We start from the raw sequence: 21,814 nt of genomic DNA, 5'->3' as shown, positions 1-21,814 counted from the left end.
GGTCAGTTTAATTGGCTGTAACTGCGGATGTGTTTGGTCTACTCCTATCTTTCCCTTGTCACAAACTTAGTGTTGTGCTCAGATTGATACTTGCCTGTGTACGAGTCAGGGGGATGAAGGATCCAACTTTGCTCAAAACAGTGATGTTAAGACAAGGAATGCTCCATATCCTGCTTGATGTAGGAGGACTCGAGGGGAGAAGGGATGCAAGGATTATGTGTCTTGAACTGTCATGACTAGCAAGAAACTTCCTTCTTTCTTCCCTGTTTTTCTTGAATTAATTTTAAGCTTATTCAAGGAAAATAAGCTATATTTTTTCAATTGTTAAAAGCAGAAGCTAAAGTTGGAATCACACGGTTCCCAATAGTCTTAGATGTTCATAAAAGTATGTAAAGCTCTAGCTTTTAAAAATCAAATTGATCAAAAATACTGAGTGTTGTGCTTTAATTATGATCTGAAGAAATACATTCCAATCTGACATTTTTTCAGAGTAATTTGTATGCATTTTTAGGGGTTTATCAGCACTTTTGGAATTGAATGTACCTGAGTATATAAACATTTGGGTAGGACAAAACTGTTTTCCAGAACAATGGGAAGGATAGATATTCCCATTTTAGTTGTAGGAGGAGAATTGATAAATTGTATCTGTAGTTTGATTGTTCTGGTGTCAGATAAGTTGAATTGTTCACCGATGTAGCAGAACGTCCATCAGTTATTCTCAGGAGTTGTAGTTTCTGACAATGTTTGATTTGTCACTCGGAAGAAGCAGCCAAGCTTGGCTCTTTGATCTGAATTAATGAGCACTGTACCTTCATACAAAGTTAAATCTGTTAACTTGAAGTCTTTAGCAAATGAATACATGGAATTGTTAGACTGTATTTTCCTTTTTAGAGGGGTGGTTAAAATTGCTGAGCTGTGTGGTTCAAGTTGACTTAACTCATTTTCTCCAGGTGCCCTTCTATCCAGTGGCTGGTTGTCTGCGAGCTCTGGAGGCCAGTTCTCTTGTGGTAGCATCATAGTGCCACTTGCAGAGGTCATTGGGTACAGCTGTCTAGCACAGCATTCAGATAATAATGAACTGGAAACTGTTTTGGCAGCTTTCAGGTATGTGCTGCCTGAGTGACTGGAGCATGACTGAAAAGCAGGGATGATAATGGTTGATGGTAGAAAGGAGGAGGAAATACATTGGATAAATTGGCTGGTGATTCAGTGCTAGAATTGCACTGGAGTCATTGCTGCTGGATGGGAGGTTGCCATAGCAACAAAAAATGCTTGCTTTCAACATTTCTAATTAGAAATGTGACCCATCCTCTTAAATAACCACTTTTGGCTAATTTTAGAATTTATCTGCGATTTAGAATACTTGGCTCCCTGAGGTCTGTGTTACCTTAGGATACTGTAGTGTGCGCATGTGTGCAGGCACATGCGAGCACTTGTTAATTCGAAACTGAGAATTTGTTTGGGAATAGAGGAAACAGGAAAGCAGTTTTTCCTGTTCCAAGTAATGAACAAAAAACAGGTGGCAGTGGAAGATAGCCAGTTCAGAAAAACACCATTAGGCTGAAGCTCAGTATTTAAAGTACAGAATCTTGTGCAGTAATAGTGTTTGTAATGATCTTAATTAGCTTTTATTGTTTAATGCATAGTAAGTCATTGCTTCCTAATTTTTAGTGCTGTTTTCTTTCTGCTTAGTCCATTCATATTTTTATTTTGAAAATTGTTTGCTTGTTTTTTAACTCAAATTAATGGATAGTGTTTACCTTGCAGATAACTGTATTTCAGCAAAAAGATTGTTAAGCATTTAGTGTTTGGGATTAAAAAGTGAAATAGTCTGAAAAATGCAATGTAATAGTTATTACTTGTACATAAATGCTTTTAATTTGCCTGATGTATGCTATTTTTACTGAAACAAGTTCTAGACTATTTTGGTAACTTAAGACTTCCAGTGTTCAGTGTGTTTTCTCTCCTTCTATAAGGCTGTAAGGGATTTTGCTATTGTAATATTTAATTTATAACATGGTCATGTTAAATGTCTTTAATGAAAATTAAATGTTGCTTTCAGTCATACCTTTGATGTATTATACACACAGTACTTAATATAACACAATTGTTAATCTGTTCTTGAACCATATAAATTTTTCTCCTAGTTATGTTACTAGAACATAATTTGAGTAAAATTACTGTCTTAGACTCTAGAAGTAGATAAATTTATGTACGGTAACATCTCTGTGTGCTGAATGTGTATACTCCCAGACCATGCAGAAATTGTTGATGAATAAGCTATTCTGGAAACTTTTTTGGAACATGGGGAAAAGTGGTTTCTGTTATTTTAGCCATATCCCTATGAAAATGCCATTGATATTATTTCATGCAGGAATGAACACCGCTTTCATATCTGCTGTAATTAACAAAATTCTAACTAAATCCATTCAAACTGCCAAAGTAGCAGCATTGCCACTTGATTTCCTTTGTGAATCCCATTCCCTTCTTTTTCCTATTTGTTATCAAGTGGGCGCTTTCAAATTGGAGACTATAGTCTTTCTTGAAAAAGAAAAGTGCCAAGTTGTATTTTCAGATGTGTGTTCTTTAGTGTAAAATAGTTTGCAAATTTGAAAGGCTTCTACAGCAAATTAAGGTCCTGTAAAATGAATTGCAGTACTTGCAGTAAGATTTCCTGCTCAGCTGTTCCTGTATTTTTAGTGTAGGTCACTCCTAGATGTTTTATCGTTCTCATAAAGAATGTAGTGAAATTATTCATATTTAAAAAGTTAACCATTGCCTACTTTAAACCTGCTTTTCCTACTTCAAAAAAGGAATGAGAAAGGCAGCATCACAAGTTCTGACAGGCTTCTGTTAATGATGCATTTTACTCAGCTTGAGAGCAGAGAGCACTGTCAAGTATAGTCTGGGAAATAACAGCAACTGGAAACCTATAGGTGGGAACTGTTTGTCTGGTTTTGTGTTACAAAGTTTATGTACAGTGCCAATCAAATAAGGATTATTGCAGTAAAAGCAACTTGCTCTGAGTAGGCAGTGCACTGCGACAAGTCTTGATGGTGCACAGATCTTTTTGATGCACGGTGCAATTGCTCGCCTCCCTCTGACCGATGCCCAGCCAGCCCCTGTGCAGGGATCAGTGGGCCCTGGCCGATTCCTTCCAGTTTAGATACGGAGCATGAAGGTTTATGGTGTGGAATACTCCTTTGGCTAGTTCAGGTCAGCTGCCCCCTCCCAATTTCTTGTGCCCCTCCATCCCTTCTCACTGGCAAGGCCTGAGAAACTGAGAAGTCTTTGACTTAGTATAAACATTACCTAGCAACAACTAAATGAAGAAAATTAACTCTATCCCAGCTGGATCAGATGATGTTTTAGAAGCTGCTGAAGCTACTACAGTAATAAGACTTGCTTCTTTAACTTTGTATCGAAGCCTGAATGCCCTAGCTAAGCTCAGGGCTCCAGCAGTGAGGCACAGTACAAATAGGTCGTGAAAGGTTTATCCTTTGTAAATAGACAAGGTTGGTGATCCCTTTGAAGCTGAAGTTAGACAGCCCAGATACCTTGGAGACCTACACTTCTCAGGAAAAAGGTGAGAGTAGCTAAGGAACTACATTATTTCAAAACTTCTTTTCATTTGGCTGGTAACTTCAAATAAATGGGCTAGTGCATGTAACAGGGTGATCTATTCCCATCTATGAGGGCTGTCGTACAGCAATAAACATGGGAAAGATGGAACAGAAGAATAGATAACTATGCATTCAGAGGATGACTAATAGAGTAATTTGTTTAAAAGCTTATTTTGCTTCATTTCTGTAACAAAAATAATTTCTTAGAAGATTTTCTAAGTTAAGCTGCAATTAACTGCTGTAATTTCTTTTTAAACAGGTATCAAACAAAAAATCAAATAGCACTCCTCCTCCAGCACAACTATCTAAAATAAAAGTACCAGCACCACAGACAGTACTGAAGAAGGAAAAGCGGCAGAGTTCTTCAAAGTTTAATGTTAGCAATAACAGGGAGCTTCAAAAACTGCCAGCTTTAAAAGGTATGTCTTTCTAAATCAGAATGCTCTTGGGGGGATCATGGGCATGAGACAGAGAAACATCTTAACTATCATACTACTTGCATCTGTACAGCATGCATTATATATCAAGTATACACGTGTGCAAACTTGCGCATACTTGCATGCTTGAACACACTGGATTTTTATTATTTCTTTTCTTTCAGTCCCTATATATGGACTTGCAGTGTGTTGCCTTCTTGGCCATCAGTATAAGAAATATCTATGTCTCTTCAGCCCAGATTTTTTTTATGTGAAAGTATGTTCACTCATCTCACATAAAAGCAGAATATTTGGGCACTCTATGCAAAATATTAGTCATCTGTCCTCAGTGCAGCATGCTCAGACTGTATTTTGTTTGTACTAAAATCGCTTGGCATTCTGAGAAGACATGGTCTGTTGCTATTTACTGGTCTTGTTTTCCTGAGCATGGGTCAAGCGGAGTGGCATCTTTTTAGTGAATATGAATATTTCCTTTGTCAATTTTAAGGCTTTGATCTTTTAGAATTGTATTTACAGCCAACTGTGATGAAAAGATGATAATATATGTGTGTTCTCTTACTAACACAGCTTTTATCATCTTTATTTTAGCTACTGTCTGTTGTGTAATACATACTTGTGTAAGTGTGCTTATGGTAGCTTGTAGTAGTGTTAGGGTAGAATTTACCATGTGTGGTCAGATGTACTGATCAGTTGCTGATTAGTTGCTTATGAGTAACTGATTTGCTCTGAAGGTTTATTTAAAAAAAAAAGCTGTTTTGAAGTGTGATGCATACTGCTTTCTAATGTTCAAAGGTGGCAGTGAAAGCCTAACAGGTTGCTGAAATATCGAGTAGTATTGCTGTAGGCAATGTGAAAATGTCAAGGAATAAGACTTTTTTTCCTCTAGTCAGTGTTTTCTTGATATACTGCATCAGTATTTTTTGAAAATAAAAAACTGAGCTTCTCAGCCAATTTTAACTATACTGCTTTTCATACAAGTCAAATTAGACTGCAATGTTCTTCTCTTCAGAGGTACCATTTAAGAAAATATTGTCTATCATGTTCGTATAGAAGTCTATATACAAGGTGCTGCTTAAAGTTTAGTGTATTTCAATCTTTTTTACTAAATTTGGAACTAAGACTATGTAGCACCACAGATTACTCATAAATATGTCCTATCTTTTAAACTGACATAGTAGGTTCATGCACAAGCTGTCACGTCCAGGGTCTGACATAAGCAAATGACACTGAATTAAAGTAGTGATTATTCTTTTTTATAAAGTCATGCATACAGCATCATTTAACCTTTTGTTTAAAGACTCCGCTACAAAGAAAAACATTTGTTACTTGGTTTAGAACCTTTGCTTTGTCCTGTTTTAAATACTGTGTTTCTGGTAGTGCCTGGGATTGTCAGCTCAGGGAGACTAGAACTGAGCATGCAGTTAAAAGCAGAGTGAATGGTGAGCTGGAAATGACAAAAATTCTTGCAGGTGGGACAAGGGGAAAGTAATCAGTCTTACAGTGGATTCTCTTTCCACCTTGGCTCCATTTCAGTTTGAACTAGTAGGCCAGTGAAGGGCAGGAGAGAGCCTGCTTGGACTTGGCAGGGTGTGTGTGTGTGGTGGTGTGGTATACAAAAAAAAAAAAAGGTTGAGTCTTAAAAACTGTATAAGCTATGTTCTGAGTGCATTTTAGCATTTTTGATGCAACACACCTAGATGTGCAGAAATGGTAGAAGTATTGTGCGTATGCATTATACTTGCTTTTCAGTCTGTGGTCACACCCCCACTCTCAAGTGAAACAAGAGAAAAGATCTTGAGCTTATCTCTGGTGGATGTCTGATGGTGTACCTGTGTCCCCAGGCTGTCGAGGACCAAACTTTGTTATGAAACACTAGTGCAATTGCTGATTTAGTGATGAGTAGTAATTACTGTCTTCATGAATAAAGCTATGTCCAGTCTCATGGATTATAGCAGGTGTCTGTATAATTGCTGTGCTCACTCCACAAGCTCAGTCATGATTTAATTCCTACTTATTAGGGTTGATGAGAATGCTATTGGCCAGTACTCCTAATGTGTACGTAGATATGTGACTTGATATGTGTTCAGTGGGTCAAGTGAAGCTGGGAAACTTAATTTTTTGACAGGTTTAAGTGTGTTTTGTAATGTCTGTGTCTGGACAGGAGTTAAATGGACTGGCAGGCTATAATTTAAAGGACTGAGTTTAAGGCAGCTTTAGCTTCCATGAAGAGATGGGAAGAATGTAGTACTCTTTCAGGTTAGCTGTGTTTAATCCGCTCTCAAACTCAAACCAGTTACTTGTAACAGGTGGCTGTATTTCTGTGGCTACAGTACCTGGGAAACCTTTCTACTATCTGTAGTAGACCAAGAGATGTGCATTTTCTTCATAAATGTTGGATTGACTACTGCATACTGTGATACTTTTACCTGAGATTGTATTTTAAGCAGAGCATGTAGAATGGGGTTGTTCTTGCATACTTTAAGGTCTGTGAGAGCTTGTAACTGGTAAACTCTAAATGGCCTGCAGTATTGTGGAGATAACCACCTTCCTTCTGTGCCATGGGGCTGGAGCTGAGGTCAGTGGATCACTTGAAATAGTGGGAAGGGAAAGGAGGAGCTGCCAAAGTGCGTTTTCATCAAGGCTTCTTATTTAGGAAATACTTTTTGGTCTTCAAGCATGTTGTGAACTTTCTCTTGGGCGTTGCACAGAAGTGCTGACAATAGGCTTCTGGAAATACCAGCCTATTTGCCCTGGTGACTGGTATTAGTGTGGTATGATTTATATTCATTGGAGCAGTTTGATTAGCATTGTACACCCTTAGTTTATTTGGGAAATGGAGAAGCAGGATAGCTCAGAACTCAAAAAAAAAAAAAAAAAAGAATGAGTTAAGAGGCTCTAAGAATAGAGGTGAACATCGAAAAGAAGTCTCTGATATAATTGGCTTGTGGAGCACTGAGATCTATGTATTAGTAAAGCTGCAAACCAGCAAAGCTCTCTGCAGCGCAGTGCGGTGCAGCCTGATACAGTTTGGGTACAATAGGTAGCTTGTCTGCCCACAGATAACCCAGAAGTATCTCTGGAGAAGCACCTTCAGAACTGTGTCAAACATTTTGAAAAGATCTTGCCTATTTTCACAGAAAAAAAAAATTCTATGCCAACAAACTTGTGTTGTGTTAATTTCTGCTTATCCAGTTCTCCCTGTTAGTTAACACTTGCAGTACAGTACTTCAGTTACAGAAAGCTGATGGTTTTTTCCTTCCCAGTTGTTTATTGGGAAAAAATTACTTATTTGCCTTAAAGTATGTTTTGCTCTATTATGATTTGAAAACTTGCAGATTAATGCTTTGGTTATCTATATCAAATATAAATGACAAAGGGTTTTTCAGCCTTCAGAAACATATGAATTTCTTCATTCTTCCTTTCTGAAGAAAACAGTTTGTAATGTTGAGATGTCTTGAAATTATTTACAAATTTAAGAATGTGTTCTGTTTGAAAGTGTCCGATATGAATATTTATTAAACTGTACAAAAAGTATTGTATCCAAGCTTATATGTACCTGACCATTGACACACTGAAGTATTTTGTGTCTATACAACCACCCCCTTCCACTTAATGCAGGAAGCTTGAATTCCTTGTAACGTTATAGATAGATTTTTTTCATGGTTAATCAGCGAATTAATTCCACAGTGTCAATGATTTCGTTGTGTGCTGATATTTATTTCTGGTGATGCTAATGGGTGATCTTTAGTTCTTGAGTCTAGGTTACTTCTATGAACTTCTGACACCCAAATACATTACATACTGGAAAAAGCTCTAGAGCCTGAATGTGATATATATGTGCTACTCATCTAGTCGCATTTGTTCAGTTTTGAGAGGAAACTTTTGAGAGTGTAATGATATGTTATGAATTGCATGCTTGTTGCTTGTGTGCTTGACAGCTGCAGTAATACATTTTTCACTTCGGTTTCTATGGAGTTAGTATACAAAGACTGTCATACAGATCGAATTTCTAAAATTTGAAACAAAAAAAATCACTTGGGTTTAATGCTGAGGGAAAGGAAGGATATATATATATTCTCTTACTATTTTGGGGGTATTTGCATTTATTTCTGTATCTAGCTGCGTTTTTTTACCCTTCTCTTACATGCATATTAAAAAAACTTGACAACACAAACATTTGTAAATTCAATAAGCTTAGCTTGCTATCTAAACCTTTAGGAGATCAGACTTGATGTTTTCTGAATTTTGCCTGCAATGTTTAAGTTATTTTTAATTAAAAAATAAAACTCTGGTTTTCTTCTCTGATTTTACTGAGACTATAGTTGTCCCTTACCATGTGAGAATAGTGGGTGTCAGCATCTTCAGAATAAGGTTGCTACAGTGATGGACTTGCTGAGTAATTGACCAAGATCAAAAAGAAAAAAAGAAACAAAAAAAATAGAACAGCCAGCAGTGTGGCATTTCATAACTGGTTAACTAGTAACCCAAACATTAATGTGTTTTGCTTCTATTCAGGACTATTTATACAGAAAAGTGAAAGAGGCTTACTGATTCAAAGATGTGCATGTTATTAAAAATGAGAATTTATATTACTAAGAATTTATCGTTTTAGTAATACTTCCATTACAGGTTGATGGTTTGTTTTTTTCCTATGGTACAATCTTGCTAAGTATGTATTTCTAAGATGCTCCCTTGTCCATTCTGTACACTTAGTTTATATGCTACAAGGGATTTTTAAGAGTACAAACAGGTGAGTGTACTTGGATTTGTACACAATATTTTGCAAAGATAATGCAGATTTCGGTAAACTGTGTAAACATGCAGCATTTGGAGAAAACAGTTGCAGAAGATGGTGAGATTTTTAAGGATGTGGTCTGAATCCCTCCGGTATGTAAGAATGTTGCACTGAGAATTCTTTACAATATGCAGATGCTCTGACTGGGATAAAAGGTGTTGTGCACTGGCAAATATAATTGTCACAAATATTACTTTAACCTGCAAGTAATACTCATTAAAAGATAACTTTCTCTGTCAATCGGAGAATAACAAATTTGAAAAAATAAAAAGTCAGTTCTCCTTAATATTCTGAAGTGTTGCAAAATTTCCCAATGAACATTAGTCATGCATATGTAAATTTGAGCATGATTCAAAAATATGCCTTTTGGCAGCATTTCTGTATGATTTTTAAAGCTGGATAGAGTCCTTTTTATAGTCTTAAAGAGGATTCCTATCATGACAAGTGTCATGGTTTTGTTCATGGATTTGGGAATGGGTTTTGGGGTTGGGTTTTTTTTTTTTTAGATAAAAGTGAACATTGTTTATATACTCTTAAAGTGGTTGATTGAAATTCAGCTTTTATTTTCAGGTATGGTTTCATTTATTTACAGAGTTACTGTTTACCTCTTGGAGTTGGACTTTTGATCTTGAAAATGCGGATACAATCTTCTTCCAAAGTTACGTATCAAGATAGGAAGAAATGAGCTACATTGACAGATCTGGATATACAAACTCTTAATGCTGAGAAGTGTAGGATATGGAATACAGTGCTGTTTTCTTAATGTAGAATAACTGCATGTGATATCATTAAACGGATTCTGGTATTTAGTTGTTGGAGATCTTGCTGTGCATGTTGATCAGTCTGGTTTTGACCTTCTGGTAGAGATGTCTGTTTCTGACATAGGATTTCAACATTAAAAACTATCAGTCATATCTATTTAAAAAAAAAAGTCGGGGGGGGGGGAAGGAATAATGAACACGGCAAGGCATAAGGGTGCTGTTTTTCTGAGCACATTTCATGCAGACCGCATGGTTTCTTATTTCTTGTCTCTTTTTTTGGTTTGTTTCCCCACACACACCCCCAAGCAGAGACTTTAGAGCTATGCCAAATTCTGAGTCTGTTCTGTGCAAGAGAACGTCAGGGTAGTGTCTCAACTTGTCTGTCTGTGATACAGGACTCTGATAGGAAGGCAAGCGTTATTAAAGCTTTCCTAATGTTTTTAAGTCATAAATGGCTGTCTAGGAGATAGCTCTGTTTTTGTAGTCTGTACAATGTTAAAGTCTGATGAATCAAGATTGCAGAAGAGGTGATTCTTTAAGATTCTGATGCTTAAACAACTGAACCAAATTTTCATTGATAAAACTGTTGTAACCATGAGGAAGGAAGAGAAAGTGAGAATTTCTCAAGAGATCAGAAATGTATGGTGGTTGTGTGTTTCAGCTGGAGAGTACAGATAAGTAAGCAAAATTGGTATAAAGACAAATTAAGAGGCAATCAAGTATTGTTCTCTGTGCTGCAGAGAAATTTAGCAATCTATACTGTTAAATTTCCACAAATTCATTATTAGGGTAAGGTCAAACTTAAGCAGAGTTACCTGTTCATTTAAAACTAGTGTCTGTTTTCATGATCCAAAAGGCACTGACTGGATATATGCAATATAATTGAATTTATGAGAATCATAGCAATAATGGACTATGGGGTTTTGAGGAGCACTTTTCTTAGGAGCTGTTGAGACTGGAGGTCTCAATACTTAATGTCACTTTCATCACAGAAACCTACTGGTGCCAGTTGCAAATTAGGTAGAGAACAAAGGTGTGGTACTTTGGCCTTTCCAGTTGAATGATGCTTCTTGTGTGTGTGCCTGGCAATTAAGGAGTTTTGTCCAGCTGCAAGGTGGTAGCACCACTGTTTAGCTACAAGTATTTTATGCAAAGTAAGATGGCAGATTAAACAAGATAATGCTAATAGAAAAGATAATTTGCCCTAATACGTAATGCATTTAAAAGGCAAAACACTGGGGCAAAGCAAATTCATTCTCCTGCAAAACAGCAAGGAATACGTTTTGTGAAACAGATGATGCTCTTCTCCTTGTACCCACACTAGATTAGCACTCAGCATACTGAGTTAGTTCATCGTTCTGGTCCTCGCTGTGTTCATGCCTTTGTATTATTTTGGCAGCTCAATATTGTATTGAATTTCTTGAAACAAAAGTCCATAATGGAAATACTGCAGAAGCTCACTCTTCTACTCTGCAGGGTGGGTATGGTTAGGTGTCAGTGATTAATGTATTGTATCATGTGAAAGAACTGTAGAGACTTCTTGTCATGTTAATTTAGTAACTTTGTCTTTGAACTTCTGTCCTTAAAACATGACCATAGTGTTGCATAAACAAACTTTCCTGGGTTTTTTGTATTATTTTTCTTCTAATGCTTAGAAGAATTACTAAATGTGTGTAAGCATATACATTTCTTAAAGCACAAACTGACAATTGATTGGTGTTCATACAGGAAAATATGATCTATCAAATGAGTAAATATTTCATTATTTAATGATTATGAAATCATTAATTTAAAAAATATTTAGCAATTATCCAGTCTGAATTACTACATTACAGTTTAAAGATTAAGAAACATGATAGTAAGTGTGTAACTACCAAAAAAAGATATAGAGGAGAATACATTGCTTGAGTGTGTGATTTTTTTTTTTTTTGTTGTTGTTGTTGTTTTGCAGGTTTTGTTAGCTAGCTTTAACATGAATCATAGGCTTGGATTAATGAGCTATTTTTCATTTCAACTGCCCTATCAAACACCTACTCATTAGTCAGCAGCTGAAAGTGTTAGAAGAATGCTCTACATCTGTCACTGGCAGCATTCCTACCAAACTTGTTTCTACTGAAGCTGGATAGAATCCATAAAATAGGATTCAAAATGTAGTATTGTCTTTTTTTCTAGATTCTAACCTGTCTCTGAATTCAGAGTTTAGATCTCTCTTGAAACGTCTTTTATTATGCCCTTATTTACAAAAAGAACATTTTGTTCCATTGCACAGGTCTTCATTATAATCAGACCCAGACATTTTTGCTGCTACACTGAACTTTTCCCTTCGTAAGACCTCTACTGATCAAACATTGAATGCCTATTATTTATACATGTACATATAAGTCAGTGTCTTGCTGGATAACTAGCATGCTTCAAGGTTTCACTCAAACATAATGTTTTTAAGCTTTGTTTATTGAAAATGGCACTGTGTGATCTACCTAATAAGGCTGCAGAAAGGAGTGAGTTTGTTGGCCTCTGTGTTAGTTTTATACTGCACTTGATTAAATAGTGTGCCAATACCGAAATGAGGTTCTGCAGTCTGGCCTGGGAAATAAGTTTTTTGTACTAGATGCAGTTCTTAAAATATATGGCTTTCTGAACAACAGACATCTACTGATTTCCCTCCCCATCCCCCACTTACAAAACCTTTTGGGTGTACAATATGGTGAGGAAAATTGGCACTGTTGTCTGTGTGCTACAGTGACCATGCCAAATATTAGGAAATCCAGATACAGACTGTGGTGGGTTGAACTTTGGCTGGATGTCAGGTACCCCCCCAGTGCTCTCATCCATGCTTCCCTCAGCAGAACAGTGAGGGAGAAAGTTACAATGAAACAAACCCCACTTGTGGGTCGAGATAAAGGTAGTTTGATAAAGCAATATCAAAGGTTGCATGCATGGAAGCAATGGAAAACAAAGATGTTATTCTCTACTTCCTGTTAGCAGGCCAGTTCCTGGGAGCAGGGCTTCAGTATGTGTAGCGGTTGCTGGAATACACAACCTCATAATACTACAAATGTCCCTGCCCCCTTCCTCCCCCTTTCTCTTGCTTTTATAGCTTAGCAGATGTCATATGCTATGGAATATCCCTTTGGTCACTTAAGGTCAGCTGTCCAGGCTATGTCACCATGAAGGGGTTTTGTTTTGGGCAGGACCAGGACAGTTAGAGATCCTCTGGTATTAACTAGCCAAGTTGGCTTCTGCTAAATTTACTATCCCAGTGCTTCCATGCCCCATTTGCCTAACGCTCTCAACATAGTCTTTAACAGTTGTTACACCTCTCAATCTTTCCAGGGGGTTGTGGGTGATGGGAATGTGATACATTCATTCAATGCCATGTTTCCTTGCTGAGGAGTTATAAGATTATTTCTGATGAGTCCCATTGTCCGATTCAATTTGATCTGGGGTACCATGTTGCCACAAAATTTGTCTTTCAAGGCTTAAGATGTGTTCAGGCAGTGGCGTGGCTTACAGGGTATGTTTGTAGCCACCCAATAGCTGCTTCCACCATGGGAGTATATAGCACTTGCCTTGGCGTGTTCGTGGCAGTGGTCCAATATAGTCAATTTGCCAGGCCTCACCGTATCAAAAAACCAGCCACCGCCCTCTGTTCCAGGGAGATTCCACTTGTGTGGCTGGCTTGATTGCAGCACATTTCACATTCATGAGTGACCCGTGTGATGGTGTTCATGGTCAGGTCCACCCTTTGATCATGAACACATCTGTATGTAGCATCTCTCCCTAGAAGTCCCAAGTTTTGTGGGCCTGTCAAGCTACAAATAGCTGTTTGTTTTAATGTTCTTCAGTGGCACGCTTTGGGCATATGAGCATTACATGAATATCTTTAGAGCCGCGTCTTTTACCTGGGCAGGGATTTCTTGCCACAGTGCATCAGCCCAGATGGGTTTACCCCTGCACTGCCAGTTGGTGGTCTGCCATTATTGTAGCCATCCTCATAGGGCATTAACCAGGGGTCAGTACAGAGATGGAGTACTAGCCACCTTTTCTCATCCAGCAATCTTTGGCCTAGTTGGATGGCTTCCACTTCTGCAAACTGACTGACTCCTCTTCCTTCAAGTGGCTCAGGACTTGTCATGTGGGACTGTACAGAGCACCCTTTCCACTTCCAATGGTTTCCTACCCCATGACAGGATCCTCAGTAACAAACGTATAATGCCTTTCATTGTCTGATAACTCATTATATGGTGGTGCCTCTTGGGCTTCAGCCACCCCTCAAGGCAATGCTCCAAAATCTCTGCTTTCTGACAGTCCATGATCTCTTCCAAGATTCCGGGCAGCTGGATTTCCCCAGTCAAGCTTGTTGAATGATAATGCCACCCACTTACTCCATGTAACGCTGGTTGCGTGCTGTGTAGAGGGGATGTTTCCTTTGAACATCCAGTGCAACACAGGCAATCGTGTGCCAAAAGGAGCTGTGCTTCTGTACAACAAATTCTGAAGTGGCTCCAACCCCCTTCATATGCCTGCTAGTATCTCTTTTTTTCTGGTTGGGTGTAGTGGGCTTCTGATCCTCAGTACCCCCAGCTCCAACCCCTAACTGTCAACCTCAGGTTTCTCCTGATGTTTTCTGCCAGAGGCTCCAGGTAAGACCATGCTCCCCCAGATGCAGTGTAGAGTACATTTTGCACAGCTGTCCTGTCACCTGGGAGGTGATTTCAGTCTCTACATCTGGCGAGAGTGTTCGTTACTGCCTTGTGTCTCTACAGCCACTATGTGACAGCCTTCTTGGGTGACCCTTCTTTAACAGCTGTCTTCCCTCTCAGTTCTCCTAAGTGGGGCTTCCAGCTTAAAGGTGGGTCACATCCCATTTCCTCATGTCCTCGCCCTGGACATGCAGGAGAACTGGAGTGCACCCACCACAGCATGTGCTGGGGCTGCCTTTCCCTCTGGGCCAGGAGAGGACTGATTTCTTGGAGTGTCCCTTGACAGCCAAGGTGCTGACAGTAGGGATGAGGAAGTACAGAGATTTTCTTCAGCAGTTTGGAGCCAAGAGACACTTTCTCCACAGTGGTTTATCTGTATTCGGGCAATACATCACTGCCAAGCTGTTAGAATATGGTATGGGACACTTTGAATCACCGTCCTCCCACATGGCTCTTGCATGCAGAACATCTCTGGATCTTTGGAGAGTGTCTTGTCCACTGTTTCTTTTTCATACTGGGGCACTACTGTAGTTGTTGTCTGTGTCCCTATCTCAGCCACGGTGTCCTCCGATGCAGTTTGGGTCCCTGCTGAGGCTGAGAGTTCTGCAGTACTGAGGATGCAGGGCTTCAGTATGGTAGCCGTTGCTCCGGAAAACAAACGTCATAAATAACAAATGCCCGCTCTTCTCTCCTCCTCTCTCTTAGCTTTTTATAGTGAGCACATGTCATATGGTGTGGAACATCCCTTGGGCGACTGTGGGGTCGGCTGTGTGACTATGTCCCCTCCCAAGATCTGGCCCACCCCCACCAGCCTACCGGTGAGGGGGGAATGTTGGATGAGACAGCCTTGGTGCTGTGTGAGCACTGCTCAGGCAGTAGCCAGAACACTGGTGTGTTGTCACCACCTTTTCTAGCTACCAAGCACAGCACTAGCAGGGTTGCTATGGGGCTCTGCCAGACCCAATACAGAGACCATTCCGTCACAGGCAGGTATTTGCAATTCTACATTAATCATTTTTTCCTGTACTGAAAGGGGAGTAAAAGTTATCAATTTCTCAGCTTGGACGTAGAAGCTATCCTTTTGCCATGCTTCAGTCATAGGAATTCTTTAAGGAAGCCAACTGATAGTCCATACCAGTTTCATTCATCCAGGTGAGGATTTTTTTTTCTCACTGTGTATTTTTTTTGATAGCTAGATGTTAACATAGTGCTTATTGCCTCTGTGTCCTTGAATTTTCTCTTGGCTGTCCTTGAAATGAGTTGGAACTTTGTAGGAGAAGTCCAGTATCCTTCCTGTTGCTGTGATTTCTCCTCCAAATGTGTAGCATCCAGTGTCTTTTCTCCCCTCAAAACAAAGTACTGTCTTTGAGTAACTCGTGTTCAGGGTTGTGAAGAGACCCTTGTTTTCTGTAGCCTGGACATTGTTTATTGAGAATGGTGCTTTGGACTATAATTGGAGGTGCAAAATTGCATTGGTCCTAGCAGTAAAAGCAAATAGTGTTTTATTCCTGTACCTTTTTTGGGCAGCTGTCTGGTAAACCAGATAATAGACTCAGCATAGCTCAAACTCATCCTTTTCCCTTCCTATTTTAACTCCGCTCAGTTTCCTAATCTGGTTCAACCGTGCAGCTGCACAAGCCCTCATACAGCGATTTCAGATGGTTGCACCTCAGAGAGGTTGAGAGGTGTGCCTCAGAAGAGGTGGGATTGCAGCAGTAGCTCATACAGACTTAGCTTACCTTAGGCTGCTGTGGAACACAATAAGTTAACAGAAAACCAGTCTGACAGTAAAGTAAGTGGCTTTCTGTTGGATTACTGAACTAAACCAACTGAGCTGTGGGTCTGATGACCACTGAAGCAGATGAGAGCAAAATAAAGTAGGAGGGGACTGTAGGAAGGGAACTGAAGCAGCCTGTAACTAGGCTGGTTTAGGTTGCTGAGGGATAGCAACTTCAGCAGCTGTGGAATTATGCCTTTAGTTACCTTTAGAGTTGAGACTAAATAGCTCCTCCCGCAATCCAAAAATGAAAACTCCTCATAAAGTCTGAGAGGTAACTAACTTGATCCAAGGTGTCTTCATGGAAACAGAAGTTCATCCAGTTTTAATTACCATATGTTGTTGATTCTGTTGCTATCAGAATAGCAGCTACTTCAGAATGGAAATAAAGGCAGACTTTGGGCAGGGAAATTTGTTGTTGGGGTGCTGCAGTGTGTTGGTTGTTTTTTAAATGACAACCAAATGGATTGATGTTTTGAAAGACATACTACACAGCCTCCCAGTATAAAGAGAATTCACCAGCTATAGTGCTTGATCCTAAATGTAACACATTTCATTATATCCTAAGAACTTTATAGGATTTTCCTTCATTCCCATCATCAGGAAGTTAGAAATTATTACCAGTGTTCATCAGGAAACCTGTAATAGCTACAGCTTTGCTATACTGTCAATACATTTTTTTCATTTATTTAATTCTAAAAAATGGGTAGCCAAAGTTAGTATGTTTTTTGATTCTCTTGCAACAGAAGCATCTTCATAAATTTGTTCAAGTAAAGTCTTCCTCCCCTCCTCCCATTGATATTCATTATCTCCGTTCCACTTGCACTAATATTCTTTCCTTCCCCATTAGTAAGTCAATTCCTAACTCAGTTTTCTTTGTGCTGCCCCCCTCCCCCCCAAGTTGCTCAAAATAATTCACTTTAAGTAAATATTTTCCTTTGGTGGCAAATCAAATATCTTAAGGCTAAAACAAAGGAAGGGTATACAAACCTCCTGATCAGAATGTATGTCTCAATCTGTATGACTGGCGAGAAGATACCAGATTTGATTAATGAGCTAAAGGTCTTACAAAGATTGATTTCTTCAGTTCCGCTAGTATCCTGTCAAAAGCACACCCAGAAATATACTGAATTAAACCACTTTCATGGTAGTTTACAAGTAGTGGCCTCGATCTAACAGTCCTCAAAGAGGAAGAAATGTGAACAGGGTAATGTCTCTCCTGCAAGAGAAAACTTACGTGAATGGTGACCTTAGTGTTCTGCCCATACTCCCGCTAGTGCTGCAAATAGCAGTTTACTCTCTTTAGGTAAACAGTGTAGGGGGGGGTTGACTCTTAAGCCATGCACCTAAATTTGCTAATGAACCTCCAGCTATTCAAGTCATGCCTATGTATAAATAGGAAATGGCACTGTAACTAAAGTGATGCTCCTTTTTTTTGTTCTGTTGTGTTCCAGTACAGTATTTAAGTTGTATGCCATTGGACCAGCAGTCTGCATAGCCATTTTAATCTTTCAGGGAGTTTCAAAGAGACAGCAGCAGTTGACCATAAAAGCAAAGGCACAAGGAGAGACAGAGCAGCTGCCTCTTAAAGATGTGGTTACCAAATAAACTACAATTTTAAACTAACTTGTGCCACTTCATACTGCAGCTTATAACTATAGAACAGCCTAATTGTAATTTAAATGGGGGAAAAGAAAACAGATTTTGCTTACAAAATCTGCATATGAAAATATTGCAAGAAAGTCTCAGTTCTTTAGTTTTCTCCTTAATTGATCAAGATATTGTAGAAAACTTTGAGGTCAGTTTTGGTTTTGTTTTTAATCCAGTTTTGTTAAAGGCATATCTCTATGCTAGCTTTTTGTTTTATAAGACCAAAACTCCATACTAACTTAAAGACTTTTTTTGGGAGTACACCTCTGTTTTTGCCTGGACTGGAAGAACAAATTTCTTTAACTTTTTTCCTAAGACTACAGAGGTTCAAAAAGGCATCAGAAGCTGATGTAATCCATTTTGATGTTCTCAAAAGCAGGATCCAGCTACATTTGTATCATTCATGATGTTTGGCCATTTTTTAAATTACTAGAAAGTCTGCAGTCTCCTACTTAGTTTCACTATGCTTATTGTGAGAGGATTTGATTGAGTATCTAACCTGATCTTCCTTGATGTAGGAGGAATTTCCTGGGCGTAGTGAATGTAGAAAAACTAATGCACTCCATCTCCATAATCATGCTTTAAAAGACTTGGTCAGTTTAGGCCTTTCTAGCAAAAAACCCAACAAAACCCACCCCAACCAAACCAACCAACCAAAGAAAAGCCACCAACAACCCACACCATACCAAACAGAGCAGCTGTATTTTTTAAACTAAGTAATGTTTTCTAGATTGGTCATCATTGCACTTTCTCGCCAGGTTTACATCCTTCTTCAACTGTGACATCCAGGAGGCACTACTTCAAGTTAGGCCTTGTGAATCAGTAAATCCAATTGATTTTATCATGTGCCTTACGGGTAATATTCTTCTTTTTTTATATTCCAGTTAGTCTTTTTCCTTCTTCCAATTCAGTAATATTTAGTACAGCTCTAACTCACTTTTGATAGTGTAGTATTTTATGTAGTGGCATATAATTTTTCCAACCAGGTATGCATATCCCCTGTAATTTTTGTTCCACGTTTTCATTGCCTTATGTAACTTACCTAATTGAAAAGTCTCTTCCTCTTTTTTTGATTTACTCCTCCTTTGGAAAGATCTAAGTTAAGATAGCATTGTAAAACAAGTAATTAAATATTTAAAGGTGACATACAAGTGCAAATAGCATTTGGGGAAAAGCACAGATTTGGAGATAGTGGAAATATAACGTTGCTTCTTAGAGCATCATTCCCGGAGTTGCAGTCCCTGGGAGACAAAACAGTCCTTCAAACAGCCTGTTGTAAAAATAGACACGCAGGTCTCAGGTGATGAGGAAGAGGTTGCTTGCAGTTTTGTTCCAAATACCTGAAGTAATTTAACTAAAAAGAGTATAGAAATTGTTGTAAATACCTTAAGTAATTTAACTAAAGTTTAGAAATGGTTGTACTCTGAATTTCTGGGGTTATGCAGCAAAAATTTTTTCAGATGCCTATATATTGGTTCTTAGTGCTGCAGTATCTTATCTTTTAATAATTAAAAACAAGTTATTTGTAATTACTAGAAATTTCTAGAAAGGAAACTCAGAGTTCTGCATTATCCAAGTTTTACAGCAATCAAGGTAAACTTGAGATAGGTATGTTTCTGGAATGAAAGAAATACTTGGATGAGCATGAAACATGAGGGTTTTCATCTCCTGAGTGTCCTATGTCTATATTTTTATTCATAATGTGTTAGCAACCAGTCATAAAACAGCTCATGGGAATGCTTATGAGGTTTTATGTTTATAAATCACTAAGAATAATAGTAATTAAAGGACCTGTACCTTACTATGAACTACCTTTCATTACAGCTCTTGAAAGCTGAAGTTGTGGCTGTTGCCCTCAGTGCTGTGGGGGCTAAGTCCCGGTGGGTATTCCTGGCAGCCTTAGGGAAGGAGGGAGTAAAGAGTGAGTAGTAAGTGCTGGAAGGAGGCAGGAGCAGAATGCGTGCGCTCCTGCGAGCAGGTGCGTACTGGATATTGGGGGGGGGCGATACTAGAGCAGCGGTGAGATCATCCTGGTTTGAAGCAAACAAACAGGCGCAACAGCCCAGTCACCTGCGGAGGCTGCGGCTGCTGCTCCCCCGCTGCGCCGGGCCGGGGGCGCGGGGGGGGGGGCGCGGGCGCGGTGACAGCCCCGCAGCAGCCCCCGCTCATTTGCGGCCTCCTCGGTGTCATTTGAAGTTGCTGCCGTTAGCCAATGGGGCGCCTCCCGCCCGCTGACATCACAGACCAGCCAGTTCCCTCCAGCTGCAGAGCGCTTCAGTTTCTGTCTTTTTTTAAACTAAAATGGAGGCCGGTCCCTTGCCTTAAGGCACACACCGCCGTGCCTGCCGGAGCCTAGATGTTGACATGTAACAGAGCCGGCAGCAGGATGGTGGTTGACGCAGCCAATTCCAACGGGCCGTTCCAGCCCGTGGCCCTTTTGCATATTAGAGGTGAGTTATTGTGCGTGCGGGAGCGCGGCGCGACCCTGCGACCCGCTCGGAAATGGCCATTGTGGGGCCGGGGCCGGGGCCGGTGGGGCCCGGCCGCGGCGGGGGGCAAACCCGCTCCTGTTCATTGCGTTCGGGGAAGGCTGAAGGATCCGTCGGGGCGTTTGCGTACACAGTTAAAAGCAGGTTTTGCTGCTTTCAGCCGTAACTCTCCCATCCCCCTTTCAAGCTGTGCTGATGTCAAAGGATGTGAAGTCACTACCCAGAAAGGTATTGAGTGGGGGGAGGGAAGAGCCAAGTTATCACTGTACAGTTTATATAGAATAAGGGCAAACGGTTGGTGCGCTTCAAAGCCTTTTTTGTGCGAATCGTTCAGATAGAGCTCCTTCCAAACCCGCTGCAGCGCGTAAAATAATTGCAAGTGTTGTTGGGGGAGGAAGGGGGGGGGAAAGAGACGTGACATTTATTGTGAAAATATCCTTTATGTATTCAGAAAGCATTTCCTAGCAGAGATGCGGTTCGGCTTTAACAAGCAAGCTCTTATGTGCCTGTCGCTTTGTGCAGTTCTGAATGTTAAATTTCTTCACAGAATGCATTCTTTCGGGTTGATAGAATTAGTGCATTGAAAATCCACGTTTTATATAATTCATTGGAAAAATACATGTTGGTATGACACGTTTGCATAATACTAAGCGTCTATCTCCTGTATTTTTGCAGTTTGTAAGATTTTGAATTGCTGTATGGGGGTTTTGTGTATATTTTTGGCTAGCTGTTAACCAACAAAAGCTTTTTCGAGGGTTTTTTTGCATCTATTTAAGGTGATTTTGGTTTAGAACTTCTTACAAGAGCAGAACATACATCAGATGGGATCAGCACACCTTGAACAATGGCATTTATATGCAAGAAACACAGCTGATACTGTTCTTAAGTACCTTTGCTTCTCAGTTTTCACTGGTATAGGCTACATGTTAGTAGTGAAAAGAGTATATTTTTTTATTAATATTCCATACACTGAAACAAATTTTGCTTTGGAAGTTAAAAAAAAAAAAACCCAACTGTTAAGAAGCTTGCTGCCTTAAGCAGTAGCACTGGTCTTCATCACGAAAGAAATCACGATTTCTCTTTACCTTTTAAAAGAGCCATATCCTTCTCTGTCTGAAGTGGGACTGGATGTATTCTAGAAGACTCTAATTTTGGTCTGGGGGGGGGGGGGAATGCAGTAACATTCCCTTGAGTTAGAATAAGGGACTGTGCTTGTTGTCAAGGGAATATAAATGCATCTGCCTGACCTGTAGACAGGCCTTTGCTTTTCACTCCAGAGAAATTACCTTAATTCTCTGATAGGTGCAGCCTTTTGGAAGGGGAGAAGCACCATCTTTTCAAGGTGCACATTAGGAAAACAAACCAAGGTTGGAATCAGAATGATGAAATGTTGTAATGATGAGCCTTAATAATCCTTTGTCTCAATACAATAAAAAGGTTTTTGTGAATTTATTATCCCTGTTGTTGCTCCAATCAAATACATAATTGTGGAAACAACAGATTTTAAGAAATTGTTCTGATACTGACTTTCCTTCAGTTTCCTTGAATTTGACTTGAATTCTTGGTGCACTGGATAGTA

General features: G+C 39.5%; 1 protein-coding gene across 3 annotated transcripts in view; it reads left to right on the top strand.

Annotated features, from left to right (window-relative positions):
• The window catches only part of PPP2R5C (protein phosphatase 2 regulatory subunit B'gamma), an 88,925-nt gene that overhangs the window by 13,097 nt on the left and 54,014 nt on the right, over positions 1 to 21,814 (top strand). The window contains exon 3 of one of the 3 annotated variants that reach the window (XM_037393448.1): positions 3,883 to 4,042. The exons of 1 other annotated variant lie outside the window; for it this stretch is intronic. In XM_037393448.1, the coding sequence (XP_037249345.1) occupies positions 3,883 to 4,042 (160 nt within the window). Of the gene's footprint in view, positions 1 to 3,882; positions 4,043 to 19,987; positions 20,197 to 21,814 lie in introns of those variants that run through there. One more of the 3 variants, XM_037393450.1, reaches the window with a different exon arrangement.

The sequence above is a fragment of the Falco rusticolus genome, chromosome 7, assembly GCF_015220075.1.
Source record: "Falco rusticolus isolate bFalRus1 chromosome 7, bFalRus1.pri, whole genome shotgun sequence".
In the NCBI taxonomy this organism is placed as follows: domain Eukaryota; kingdom Metazoa; phylum Chordata; class Aves; order Falconiformes; family Falconidae; genus Falco; species Falco rusticolus.
The sequence above is the reverse complement of the archived record's forward strand: the minus strand, read 5'-3'. Positions and strand labels throughout refer to the sequence as shown.